Below are 15,011 nucleotides of genomic sequence, written 5' to 3'. Positions count from 1 at the left end.
GGGGGATCAGAGGGATCTTGGGGTCCGAGTCCATAGGACACACAAATCTGCTGTGCAGGTTGACTCTGTGGTTAAGAAGGCATATGGTGCATTGGCCTTCATCAATCGTGGGATTGAGTTTAGGAGCCGAGAGGTAATGTTACAGCTATATAGGACTCTGGTCAGACCCCACTTGGAGTACTGTGCTCAATTCTGGTTGCCTCACTACAGGAAGGATGTGGAAACCAGAGAAAGGGTGCAGAAGAGATTTACAAGGATGTTGCCTGGATCGGGGAGCATGCCTTATGAGTATAGTTTGAGTGAATTTGGCCTTTTCCCCTTGGAGCGATGGAGGATGAGAGGTGACCTGATAGAGATGTACAAGATAATGAGAGGCATTGATTGTGTGGATAGTCAGAGGCTTTTTCCCAGGGCTGAAACGGCTAGAACAAGAGGGCATAGTTTTAAGGTGCTTGGAAGCAGGTACAGAGGAGATGTCAAAGGTACGTTTTTTAAGCAGAGAGTGGTGAGTGCATGGAATGGGCTGCCGGCGGCAATGGTGGAGGCGGAAACGACAGGGTCTTTTAAGAGGCCTATGTGTAAGCCTACGCAGTTCTAAGGTAAGGACAGGTTCGGCGTAGCTTTGTGGGCCGAAGAGCCTGTGTTGTGCTGTAGGTTTTCTATGTTTCTGTGTTTCTATGAAGAGATCTTGGAGATCCCTAGAGATGGCAAGTCACATCAATAACGAAGTTAAAAGGGCATAGGACGACTTTCTTGTATTAGCCAAGAATAGCAGACAGTTTTGCCAGAACTGTGAATTATACTAGCTAGGTCTCAGCTTAGGAATTACGTGTTTGCACTGGAGAGGATTCAGAGGAGATTTACAAGGATGTTGCAAAGACTGGAAGATTTAGCTACCAGAGAAGCTGGGGATTTTTTTTTTGAACAAGGAAGGCTGATGGGAAATTGAATTGAGACTAAATTATGAAGAGGCTAGATAGACTAAATAGGAAGGACTTGTTTCCATTAGCAGAGGGGTTACAAATCATGGGACAATGTAGCTCATCAGCTACTAGAGTTTAAAAATCGCCGTTTTAAAGAGCAGTAGAGACAGAACCCCTCAGCAAATTGAGAAGTAGTTAATATGTTCTTAAAGAGCTGTAACTTGCAGAGCTTCAACCTACTGCTAGTAGGAGGGATTAGACTAGTTAGCTATTTTACAACCTGCATAGCCAAAATAGATTGAATTGTCTCCTAGTGCATAGAGTTGTATTTTTCTCTGATTTACTGCTTAAGGCGTTTGTCTGAATTTATCTGGAGTTTAGCATAATCACACACATGTTATAGTGCAAAACAAAGGAAATAATGGCATAAGTGACTAATGCCATCATACACCAGTAGGCTGCAAAACAAAGTCTGGCAAGAGCATTGCAATTTAAAATATATTAAAAAGTAATTTAATTACACTTATTTGCTCTCTCAATCTTTCAGCTTACGGTGATATTTCTTCCAAACTACAAGAAGCCTTGCTCCCAGTGGTGAGCTATGATAAATGCTCATCACCATACTCGTGGTCAACCGCGGTCACCAAAGACATGATCTGTGCAGGGGGTGATGGTTATACAGCTGGTTGTCAGGTAATGAACTCCAGTTTTATAATGCAAAAGTGCAGTCTTCGCAACTACTCCACATGAATATCTGAAGTCTAGTGGCCCATGGGGTAAGATCAGCATGGGTTTATACCTTAAATTGATAGCTCATGTTTCACTTGCCAAAACATCTGTTCAGTTAGTTATCAATTTGATTTGGATTGAATTGCCCAATACCTCAGCAGGTTAACCTAGGAAGGCAATTGATAAACCAAAGCAGCAGATGCTATAAATCTGAAACAAACCAAAACATGTTAGAAATGCTCAACAAGTCAGACAGCATCTGTGGAGAGTGAATCAGAATTAAGATTTCAGGTCAGAGACCTTTTATCAATGAAACATTGTCAACCTAAAAGAATAGCTTTTGTTTACGTCTCGACCGACTCTGCCTATCCTTGAATATTTCTAGTATTTTCAATTTTTATCCTTAGATGGAAATATACTGCAAAATGAAAAGATGTAGATCTGTGCTAATATTTTTTTTTCACTGTTTGACTTACCAACGACATCCTAAAGAAAGGAAAATGTTAATTGAAGACTGACGGATTGGGTTTTCAAAGATGACTGAGTAAAAAATAATATAGGTTGTAGCAGATAGAGAATAATCCAGGTTGCATATCCACAGAATACTAAGAAATATAATAGATCAACTTGTTCCCCTATGTCCTGTCACTGTGTACATACATCTATTGATGCTTCCGGACACATCCTCAGTGATGTTCCTGGAATCATCGGGTGTTTCGGGTCTTTCAACATCATACAACCTCCTCCAGGTGACCCAGCCGGGGCTGATCAGACCCCAGTTTGTGTCCAGATGGCTAGCTACTTATGACTCCATGGCTCCCCTCTTTTGAGCCACAGCCATCTTGAGGCCCTCTCTGCCGCATCAGTGGTACTGCGGATGGCTCTCCTCTTCCTCTCTCCCTCGATGCCCAAAATGCTGAAGGCTCTAACTAAAGAACGGGCTACGAATCCCCTACAACCAGCCTCCACTGGGATACTGACAATAACTGTTGTCATGGTTTGCAACTTCCTATCAACCCCTCCCTTCGCCGTTGCCTCCAGAATTTGGTTAACATCTTCATCAAACTGCTTCCAGAGTGAAGTCATATTAGCTGCTGGCCATTTGATCCGCCTCCTGTTAGACTTCATGTTCAAGGGATTAGTTTGCAACACTTGGAGGTTCTGGGCACTATGGGGTGACTCCGGGCCTGGCCCCTCCTTCATCTCACCAGGTTAGACACCTGCGCGTTGTGCTGCTCCTGCTCCCACCAAACACTTCATCCTCGCTTGGTGGATCTTCAAGCCACGATCATTCTTGCAGATTCCAATATACATTCCTCATCCAACCTCTGATTATAAATCTCACTGCAATTAGGTGGAAGTTACTGTAAACCGATTAGCTGCTGCACTTTCACTGCTACAACAGCAACTGCATCACAAAAGCAACTAATCAAATCTAAAGCCCTCCTGAGCATGAATCCTTGTCTAAAAACTCAATTGCTTTATCAATTCCCTATCTTGTTCCATAGTTTAAACAAAATAGGAACTGCTTGTGCAAACTGTGCATTTGCTAAACCAAGAAGCAGTTCAAGCCAAATGTGAAATATAAGGTGTATAATGACCATGAAGATTTGATGTACTGCACTGTAACATTTTTTTCCATCTACACAAGCACCACAGAAAGCCAAAGCATCCTATTGAAAGCCAATGTAAAAGCTGACTGGATATATAACTGCAGAGGGGCACACTCTCCAGACTAAACCCACAGATGATAGGATAAATTACAGGAGAATAATAACAAAGCAGCTCCTTATAAGGTTATGGTTAATTAAAAATTCAGAACATAAATTAATATAAGATACTTTAAATGTTTTTGACAGCCTATGTCCAAACAATTTTTTTTAGATTAGGTTATGAGGACACGCAGTCCTCTTTTATTGTCATTTAGTAATGCATGCATTAAGAAATGATACATTGCTCCAGAATGGTATCACAGAAACACAAGACAAACTGACTGAAAAACTGACAAAAACCACATAATTATAACATATAGTTACAACAGTGCAAAGCAATACTGTAATTTGATGAAGAACAGACCATGGGCATGGTAAAAAGTCTCAAAGTCTCTCGAAAGTCCCATCATCTCACGCAGACGGTAGAAGGAAGAAAAAAAACTCTTCCTGCCATGAGCTTCCAGCGCTGCAAACTTGCCGATGCAGCACCCTGGAAGCACCCGACCACAGCCGACTCTTGAGTCCGTCCGAAAACTCTGAGCCTCCGACCAGCCCTCTGACACCGAGCATCGAGCACTATCTCTGCCGAGCGCTTCGACCCCGGCCCCGGCAACAGGCAATAGGCAAAGTCGAGGATTTGGGGCCTTCGTCTCCGGAGATTCTCGATCGCACAGTAGCAGCGGCAGCGAAGCGGGCATTTCAGAAGTTTCTCCAGGTGTTCCTCCGTGCTTCTCACGGCTGTCTCCATCAAATCAGGATTGTGCACAGCCCCTAGTTAACACATACGATATCATTCGGTACGGCCGCGTGTGCTGTGTCACGCCGCCATATTTTCCTCCCATCTAAACTTGAAGATTTAATTTGGTCTTTTTTCAGACCTACCAGCAAAATCCTTGCTAAAGTCAGATATAAAATATCAGATGAACTATCAGCTGTAAACAAAAACAAGCGACTCATTCAATTATGAATTCTCCATTGTGTTTAGAAGAATAAAAACAAAATTTGAATTCAAACAATACTTTACACAACCACCACTGAAGTACTTATCATATTAGAAATGCCCTAAATGATCTGTACACAGAAAGCTTCAATATGTGTTATAACAAAGACCAGGTAATCAGGTTAGTGAGGTTCACCATGGAGAAAGCTATTGCCCATGATATCATAAATAACTTCGTCGCCTTTAGTTGCAAAGTGCCGGATGATTTCCTAAGTCTATCTTCAAGGTTTGGTTTTTACCAGCTGTACCAAAGGACTCCTCTGGCAGCGTCAAAATCTAAATTAGTTCACTAGCACAGTGTAGTGTCCAATTTGCAATCTATACCATATGAATTTAGATGTCAAGTCACGATGGTAGGAATTAGTGCCACACTTTTTTGACAAAGAGGCAAGCCTGCAACAATCAATAATCATTAAAAATTTTGTCCTTCCTGAGCCCATATTACCCGTTTTATGGAGAAACAATGTTAAAAATATGCTGGGCAGCACCAATTGCTTTCTTTTATATTGAACAAGATGCCTCATTAAATGTGTCACTTTTACTTCTGAATTGAGGTATTGTTTAACAAAGGAAGTTGAAAATATATGATTAAGAATAAAATCAGAATATGTGCAGGAAAAATACTAAATTAAGTCCATACCTGCATTAATCATAAGATAAGAGAATGCTTGTCTGGAGCTTTGGTTGTATTACATTATGGAAATAGAAATTGTTATATTGTAGAGTAGAGTGCTGAATCATACTGCTTCAGAAATCTGACCAGCTATAGCCCACTGCAAATCATGCAAGCCCAGATGAGTCATTTTCCATGTTGGTCACAGACTTAATTGCTGATGCAATATTCATGTAAAGTGTTGCTAGGAGAAGTTAGATTGTATGGTTAAAAGCATTACCTTTCATTGAGTTCTCACAATCAACTAGGTCTGGGTGTGCTGTTTGCAATGTACTTTAAAGGGAATTCCCTGGCCCCTAGAGTACTGACTCCATACTATCCAAGGTCCATACTGTCCAAGCCCAAGATCCTTCCATTCCATGGGATAAGTAACCCAATCACTGCGAAGCATCAGTTACTTGACTGAATCTCCTTCAGCCATTGATCACGTCATCCAGCCAATCATCCACCAAACAGCAACAAATGATCTGCTGGAAGAACGGATGGGCTGAGCAGCACATGTGGGTGGGGGGGGGGGGGAGGAAATGCTTACTGTGCATGAGTGTTATGTGCAAAGAACTGTCCTTTCTGTGCATAAGTCAGATTTAGTAGACAGCAATGGGCTTTAGGTGCTCCTGAATTTCAAGCAGAAAACTGTACACTGATGGATCAACACAGCTCTGCAGGCACAAGAAATCCTGAACTGCTGCCACTTAAATTTTAGTGATATTAAAATGGATGAATAATCTGCCATATTTTTATTGCATTTGAGACACAAATTTCTCTCACATTATTGTCTACTCTTTGTTTGACAGGGAGATTCTGGTGGCCCTTTGAATTGTGCAAATGAAGCTGGAATCTGGGTTGTCCAGGGTATTGTAAGCTTTGGGCCAGTTTCCTGTATAGAAGAAAGGTATCCGACTGTTTTCACTCGTGTATCATCTTTTACTGAATGGATTTTCAAGGTAAGCCCTCTTGATCTAAAGCTTTATCCAATATAAAATATAAAGCTGGGTATATGAAATAGAAACAAAATTGCTGGAAATACTCAGCAAGTCAGGTGGCATCTGCAGGAAGACTGAATCAATGTTTCAAAGCAATTACTTCACTTTAATTAGAATCAAGAGAAGTTAAAAATAAAAAGAAAATATTTTGCAGATGCTAGAAATCTTGAAGAACTCAGCAAGTCCGGCAGCATCTATGGAGGGGAATAAACTATTGACCTTTCAGGCCAAGACCTTTCATCAGGTCTCAAGAAAGGGTCAATGAGGGGTCTCAGGCCAAAACTGTTGACTGTTTATATTCCTTTGCAGATGCTGCCTGACTCACTGACTTCCTCCAGCATTTCGTGTGTGTTGCTTAAGTTGGAAATGAAACAGAAAGGCAGGAGACTGCACATATGGTGGTGATGTTGGCTAAAAGCGTAGCAATGGTGTGTCTGGACAATGTAGAAGAAGAGAGATAAAAACAAAGAACTGAATGCTGTAATTGTTAGCAAGAAGACTAGGATGGTTGATCATTTGATATTGTTAAAGTCAGTGTTGAGTTCAAAAAACTAGCATCTCAGAACAGAAGCAGAGGTGCAATTTCTTGGGCTTACTCTGAACTTATCTAGAATAGTGTGTGAGTACAAAGACAGAGGTCAGACTGCGAATGCATTTTAAAATTAAAGTGATAGGCAAATAAAAGCTCTGGGTCACCCTTGCAGATTGAATAGATACTCAATTTGCATTCAATTATTTTCAGATAGCTTATTTTAATCAGTTCTCCTCTCAAGTCATACTTCATCTGTAATGCTAATTAATTTTTTCTCTCTCACAGATACTGCTTAATCTGCTCAACATTCTCCTTTCAGTTTTAAGATTCCGCAATAACTCTGTTATTTGTTTTCACTCTCCCTCAAATTCTCCTCATTAATTTATTAACAAGAAGGCTCCATCAACACTGTGATTACCAGGGCAACCCTGGCATCACACTATCAAAACTCTGTTTCGCACAGCAACTTGTGGAAAAGGGGCACACAATATTCTGGTCAGACTTGGAAAATATTCCAAGTAACACAGACTTCTATTTCCCTTTCTCATTCTGATAGGTGTTTTTACTCCAGTTCATCCCAATTCACACACTTGCCGTTAAGGAATACCAGTACAATTACTGCTCCCAGCTGCATCATTGTCAAGAACTTGCAATTGAATAATTCCCTACTCAAATTAGGTCTTGCTATGAAAATTGATGCTTAGAGAAATTCAGATTCAGATTCATTTTAGCTTATTGTTATATACACCAGGGTGCAATGAAATTCCTTGCTTGTGTGAAGCTGGCGGAGTAAACAGTATATGCGGTAATCATAAATAGAGCAACACGTGCTAAACAATGGAATGGTGAAAAATATAGTTGTGCAACTGGATGTAGCGCAAGAAGAAATACCGAAGTGGTTATAATTGGAGAGGTAGAATTAAGTGTTCAGGAATGTGACTGCACCACTGGGAGGAGAATGTGAAAGATTACCAGTAAGGGGCTACTTCAAGATGCGGGACCTTTTGGACCATTCTGGTTGTCATGACAGGATAGGCCATGTTTGCATTCATGCAGCAGCCATTATCAGAATAGACAACTTGGGTCCAAAGATTGCCATCAGCTATTTATGGTCCATGACCAGGGGCAAATGCTTGCTAACAAGGTACTTCTGAACTTGAATCCTCCCCAAAAAATACATTTTGGACAATTGGTAATTAGTTTTTTATGTAGGGCAATACAGTGAAAAGCTGTGTTTTGCATGTTATCTGGGTAGATCATGTCATATATGATTACATCAAGGTAGTAAAAAGAATACACTGCGGAATATATTGTTGCAGTTACTGGGGAAATTCAATGTCAGTAGACAAACAAAGTGCAAAGGGCGTGGCAATTTAGATTGGGAGATTGAGAGTTCATCTTTTTTCTCTTCTTCTTCTTAAACTACTGTGATGAAGGTTCTCCCACAGCGTTGTTGGGAGGGGGTTCCTGGTCTTACATAAAGAGGTGATGAAGGGACTGTGACATATTTCAATGATATTGAGTTAATTTTTATGCACACTAGCACATGCATGCACATGTGCAATGAAAAACTTACTAGCAGCAACATCACAGGCACATAGTGTCATACAAGCAGCATAAAGCGTACATTAAACATAAATTGGGGTGGCATAGTAGCATTGTGGTTATTACAGTACCAGTGACCTGGGTTCAATTTCACCGCTGTCTGTCGGAGTTTGTATGTTCTCCAAGTGACCGCATGGACTTCCTCCAGGTACTCTGGTCTTCTCCCACATTCCGAAGATGTACTGGTTAGTAGGCTAATTGGTCACATGGGTGTAATTGGATTTTGCATGCTTGTTGGGCCGGAAGGATCTGTTACCATATTGTATCTCTAAATAAAAGAAACATAAATCATACGCAGTTTTTTTTTACAAGAAAGCACAATCAAAGGAAAAAAGTCCATTGTTAGTGCAAAGAGGTCAAAGTATTCACAGAGTTACTAAACTGCAGTGATTAAGGTTTTACCAGTTTGTTCAAGAACCAAATGGTTGAAGGCAGGTAGCTGTTCTTGAACTTGGCGGCGTGGGATTTCATTCTTCTGTACCTCTGCCCAATGGGAGCAGCCAGAAAGTTGTATGATTTGGATCTTTGATGATAGTTGTTGCCTTCTTGAGGTAATGTTTCCTGTATACTAACAGGGTGGGGAGGATGTGCCTGTGATGTATTGAGTTGAGTCAGTCCACTGCCCTCTGCAGCTTCTTACATACTTGCACATTCAATTTAAAGCAGCAGACCGTATTCCAGTTTTGCCTAATTTGTCTCTGCTAAGGCAATTGCCAGTCAGGGCCTGATTCCTCAACATGGCAGCCACTCAGTAGCTGTAGACAGTGATGGTTCCCGTAACGGACTGCACATTGCATCACTGCTATTGCTCTTCATTGTTTTTAACAACTTGCGGAATTGAGGCAAAATGTACTTTTCAATTCAGCAAAAATTCCAGGTAATGTGAGCACTTCTAGGAAGAAACATTTGTCAGCTCTCTGGCATTCAAACATGCTTTCTATCTTCTCTTGGACAAGTCTTTGACTATTCTTGTCGATGCTCAGATAGACAATTTCTGGACATTTAAATCCCCAGATGTTGCATTTCAGATGGAGGTGGTAATTCAGTAACCTACCAAGTATTTTCCTCAGAAACTTCAAGGTCCTTGTTCAGACTGAGAGGATGGAATCCTGGTGGCATAAAGATCTTGGTATACTTATGCTGTATAAACATTTTGCAATACTTTGTCCGTTATAGATCGAAGGAAATTTGGGGCTGACTTAATCTGGTATGGTAAAGTGATCTAAGTTTACATCCTGCCTTGTGCACATTCATGGACATGTAGATCGATGTCTTGAATCTACATTACGTTGTACATCAGCATGAGAGAAAAGTCTCTCGTTAAAATCTCTAAAATCTGATAATTCTGCAAATAAATCTTATGAAGTAGGTGGCAGATACTGCTCATCCTCAATAGTGCTGACCTGTATGACTTCCTTTATAAACATACATTTATGTCTGCTTTAGAATCAGCACTAATGGGGTAGCCCAAATACTTTGGTGTACCATTGTGAATGGCTTATTTTTTCCATATCCCAGAGCTCCTTCCTCAACAATGATTTAAGGGTATAAATTGTGACAGACATTAAATAGGCCACACCCATCTCAACTGGTGCTGTAGAAGAGAAGATTTTCATATTGTGCCAAGAGCTTCTGCAGACCCATCGGATAATAATGCAATACAATGGATTACCATGCAGCTAATAGATTGTGTCTCTTGTGGATTATGTAAAAGCATCACAGCCTTTTCCCATCAATATTATCCTTCTCATATAATTGACCATATCACTTAAAGCTTTCTCGTTGTGTCCTTGTATTATGGTTGATCTGCCTCAGGCCACACCTCCTCTTCTGTACCAAATAGCCTTCAATTCCCTGATCTTTCCAAAATGTACCTACTTCTTAAAATCCTCCAGTGATATAACCTCTACATTCCTCTGGACATACAATTCCAAAAATTCTTCACCACTTAGAATAGGAATTTCTCTTCACATCAGCTTTAAATGATCTCTCCCTTATCTTCCATCTATGACCTCTCATTGGAATCTCTCCCACAAACAAAAATATCCCAGATTGATACTTGTCATCTCGTATGCTTCAACAAGAACCTTGCAGGATGACTACGTCTTAATGTCTTCCTAAACTCTTGAAAACTTAACTCCTTCAGCCAGCTATGATCACCCACTCCAAAGTTTCTTTACCTAGGTTACATGTTTTTTATCTGATTGTACTTTGATGTGGCTTGATGTGACTGTGTTATAAGTGCAACGTGAAAATAAGGTAAGTTTTTGTTTAAAAAGTCTGAACCTTCAAGGTGCTCATCCTGATTCCACACCCGAGAATTCGATAACAGTGAAACAGAAGGACTGTTTTACAATTTTGTTTTATTTTTCACTATAGCTTTTGCCATTTTTAGCACTCAACTGCAAACCTGACATCAAATTCTAATATATTTTTTCTTTCCTTTCAGATTGTGCAACAATATGGTGGCCGTTAAGACAATTCCTACATGCTATTAACTGTGACGTCAAGCAGAAATGTGAAATATACACTTGTATATTTTAATCTGAACCTGTCAATAAAGTGGTATTAGCAGATTCACTCTGATTTTAGTTTCTCTGTTAATGCTTTGCTTTTGCGATATCAATTGGCTGAAAAAAACAGCTCATGTGAATTCTGTTATAACTATGTGGCAACGCTGTCTTAAGAAACTGCCTTCCATATGACTCAGTTCAGGGTTAAATTACAAGCAAGGGTCATTCATTCAATTATGACATTGCCTACTGACACCAGCTGCATTAAGCTGATGCAGTACAGAGTGTACTTCGAGCAAAAGGACTTTTGTAAGGATCTGTCACACTGCACAGTAATATATCCATTAAACAGAGGTTCTTGCTATTGGCTGCTATCAACACCTTCAATTCCACATTTGACGGTCTAGGTCTCCACTGTCCTTTAGTAGCTTAGGTCACCAAAAAAATGGTAAATCTGATCCTGAGAGAAACTTGTGCAATGCCTATGCTCCCAATTAAGGATTCCTCAAAAGAGAAATAATAATCATTATTGCTCTAAATGCCCAGCTTTGATTATTTTCCTTTTACTTATTCCTGGTATGTGGGTGTCACAGACTGACATTTATGACACATTATTATTTGCCCTGGGCCTTTTCCTCAAACCACTAATGGTTGTAAAATTTAGATGACCTTATATGCTCTGTGAAATAGTCTAGTGAGCCATTCAGTTCTGCTAATACAGCCAAGATGAAAAACAATAAGAAAAAAACAAAGTAATGAGCTGGGTACCAGATCCGCATCTGACATTGTTGCACCCAAAGCCACCAATCTCACAAAATAAACATCAAGAGGCCAACATTTAAATGGAGAGAACTGTTTCACAGATTGCTTCGACAGTCTACCTCTATGCACTCATAGAATCATTTTTTTAGGCATCCGTTAGACTCGTGAGACCATGGATTTGAGCCTTGGAAGGTTTCCAGGGTGCAGGCCTGGGCAAGGTTGTAAGGAAGACCAGCAGTTGCCCATACTGCAAGTCTTCCCTCTCCACGCAACTGATGTTGTCCAAGGGAAGGCCACTAGGGCCGATACAGCTTGGCACCGGTGTCGTCGCAGAGCAATGTGTGGTTAAGTACACAAGGACACAACATGCTGCCTCAGCTGAGGCTCGGACTAGCAACCTTCAGTTCACTAGACTGACGCCTTAACCATTTGGCCAAGCGCCAACACTCATAGAGTCTTCAGCACAATCTTTGGGTTCATCTTACTCCACTGACTGAAAACTCATCATTATCGTTATGTTCGCCATGATGCGGAACTTTTCTTCCGCCGTCTCCGTCTCCGAGCCTACATCTTCGGCAAGGACTCTTCCACCCCCACAGATGACCCCTTCTCCCGTCTTCGACCCTCCTCTTCTTCATGGACACCCCGCTCTGGTCTTCTGCCTGCTCTGGATCTCTTTATTGCTAACTGCCGACGGGACATCAACCGTCTCGACTTCACCGCACCTTGTCCCCATTCCAACCTCACTCCTTCGGAACGCTCTGCTCTCCACTCCCTCCGCACTAATCCTAACCTTATTATTAAACCCGCTGATAAGGGGGGTGCTGTTGTAGTCTGGCGTACTGACCTCTACCTTGCCGAGGCGCAGCGACAACTCGCGGATACTTCCTCTTATTTACCCCTCGATCGTGACCCCACTAAGGAGCACCAGGCCATTGTCTCCCACACTATCACCGACTTTATCCGCTCAGGGGATCTCCCATCCACTGCTACCAACCTTATAGTTCCCACACCTGCACTTCCCATTTCTACCTCCTACCCAAGATCCACAAACCTGCCTGTCCTGGCCGACCTATTGTCTCAGCTTGCTCCTGCCCCACCGAACTCGTTTCTGCATACCTCGACACTGTTTTATCACCCCTTGTTCAATCCCTTCCGACCTATGTTCGTGACACTTCTCATGCTCTTAAACTTTTCGATGATTTTAAGTTCCCTGGCCCCCACCGCTTTATTTTCACCATGGATGTCCAGTCCTTATATACTTCCATCCCCCATCAGGAAGGTCTCAAAGCTCTATGCTTCTTTTTGGATTCCAGACCTAATCAGTTCCCCTCTACCACCACTCTGCTCCGTCTAGCGGAATTAGTCCTTACTCTTAATAATTTCTCCTTTGGCTCCTCCCATTTCCTCCAAACTAAAGGTGTAGCTGTGGGCACCCGTATGGGTCCTAGCTATGCCTGCCTTTTTGTTGGGTTTGTGGAACAATCTATGTTCCGTGCCTATTCTGGTATCTATCCCGCACTTTTCCTTCGCTACATCGACGACTGCATTGGCGCTGCTTCCTGCACGCATGCAGAACTCGTTGACTTTATTAACTTTGCCTCCAATTTTCACCCTGCCCTCAAATTTACCTGGTCCATTTCCGACACCTCCCTCCCCTTTCTAGATCTTTCTGTCTCTGTCTCTGGAGACAGCTTATCCACTGATGTCTACTATAAGCCTACTGACTCTCACAGCTATCTGGACTATTCCTCTTCTCACCCTGTCTCTTGCAAAAACGCCATCCCCTTCTCGCAATTCCTCCGTCTCCGCCGCATCTGCTCTCAGGATGAGGCTTTTCATTCTAGGACGAGGGAGATGTCTTCATTTTTTAAAGAAAGGGGCTTCCCTTCCTCCACTATCAACTCTGCTCTTAAACGCATCTCCCCCATTTCACGTACACCTGCTCTCACTCCATCCTCCCACCACCCCACTAGGAATAGGGTTCCCCTGGTCCTCACCTACCACCCCACCAGCCTCCGGGTCCAACATATTATTCTCCGTAACTTCCGCCACCTCCAACGGGATTCCACCACTAAGCACATCTTTCCCTCTCCCCCTCTCTCTGCATTCCGCAGGGATCGCTCCCTACACAACTCCCTTGTCCATTCGTCCCCCCCATCCCTCCCCACTGATCTCCCTCCTGGCACTTATCCGTGTAAGCGGAACAAGTGCTACACATGCCCTTACACTTCCTCCCTTACCACCATTCAGGGCCCCAAACAGTCCTTCCAGGTGAGGCATCACTTCACCTGTGAGTCGACTGGGGTGATATACTGTGTCCGGTGCTCCCGATGTGGCCTTTTATATATTGGTGAGACCTGACGCAGACTGGGAGACCGCTTTGCTGAACATCTACGCTCTGTCCGCCAGAGAAAGCAGGATCTCCCAGTGGCCACACATTTTAATTCCACATCCCATTCCCATTCTGACATGTCTATCCACGGCTTCCTCTACTGTAAAGATGAAGCCACACTCAGGTTGGAGGAACAACACCTTATATTCCGTCTGGGTAGCCTCCAACCTGATGGCATGAACATTGACTTCTCTAACTTCCGCTAAGGCCCCACCTCCCCCTCGTACTCCATCTGTTACTCATTTTTATGCACACATTCTTTCTCTCACTCTCCTTTTTCTCCCTCTGTCCCTCTGAATATACCTTTTGCCCATCTTCTGGGTCACCCCCCCCTCCTTGTCTTTCTTCCCGGACCTCCTGTCCCATGATCCTCTCGTATCCCCTTTTGCCTATCACCTGTCCAGCTCTCGGCTCTATCCCTCCCCCTCCTGTCTTCTCCTACCATTTTGCATCTCCCCCTCCCCCTCCAGCTTTCAAATCCCTTACTCACTCTTCCTTCAGTTAGTCCTGACGAAGGGTCTCGGCCTGAAACGTCGACTGCGCTTCTTCCTATAGATGCTGCCTGGCCTGCTGCGTTCACCAGCAACTTTGATGTATGTTGCTTGAATTTCCAGCATCTGCAGAATTCCTGTTATTATCGTTATGTGCCGTGTTGTATGACGTGGACGGTCATGGCCTTCTATCTTCTCTATCCATGACCATCATGATTCTTTACAATCTTTTTTACAGAAGTGGTTTGCCATTGCCTTCTTCTGTGTAGTGTGTTTACAAGATGGGTGACCTCAGCCATTATCAATACTCCTCAGAGGTTGTCTGCCTGGCGTCAGTGGACTGGTAGTATGCACTAGTTGCTCATATGACCATCCACCACCAGCTCCCATGACTTCATGCGACTGGAACTGGAGGCCTAAGTAGGTGCTACTCCTTGCCCAAGGGTGACCTGCAGGCTAGCAGAGGGAAAGAGCGCTTTACACCTCCTTTGGTAGGGATGTACCTCCTCCCCACCACCCCTGGAGTCTTAATGTTTTATTGATTACCTGGATTAACTAAAATGGGTTTTGAGCTCAGAGTACTGGATCAATATCCTAAACAAATGATATTAGCCTACTAACTCAATAATATAAAAACCATATTAATATCCAATTTATTAATATTATTATCCAGCTTGACAGGAAGCTCAGAGA

The 15,011-nt window shown here is 42.5% G+C and overlaps 1 protein-coding gene across 1 annotated transcript in view; it reads left to right on the top strand.

Moving 5' to 3' along the window:
- The window catches only part of LOC134346134 (chymotrypsin-like elastase family member 2A), a 62,175-nt gene extending 51,447 nt beyond the window's left edge, over positions 1–10,728 (top strand). Inside the window, exons 8-10 of the mRNA XM_063047472.1 lie at positions 1,471–1,616; positions 5,832–5,981; positions 10,607–10,728. Of these exons, the coding sequence (XP_062903542.1) occupies positions 1,471–1,616; positions 5,832–5,981; positions 10,607–10,633 (323 nt within the window). The 3' untranslated portion in view covers positions 10,634–10,728. The remainder of the gene's footprint in view (positions 1–1,470; positions 1,617–5,831; positions 5,982–10,606) is intronic.
- The last annotated feature ends 4,283 nt before the right edge of the window (positions 10,729–15,011 follow it).

This window comes from Mobula hypostoma, chromosome 1, assembly GCF_963921235.1.
Source record: "Mobula hypostoma chromosome 1, sMobHyp1.1, whole genome shotgun sequence".
NCBI classification, from domain to species: domain Eukaryota; kingdom Metazoa; phylum Chordata; class Chondrichthyes; order Myliobatiformes; family Myliobatidae; genus Mobula; species Mobula hypostoma.
This window is presented reverse-complemented; position numbering and strand designations above follow the sequence as displayed.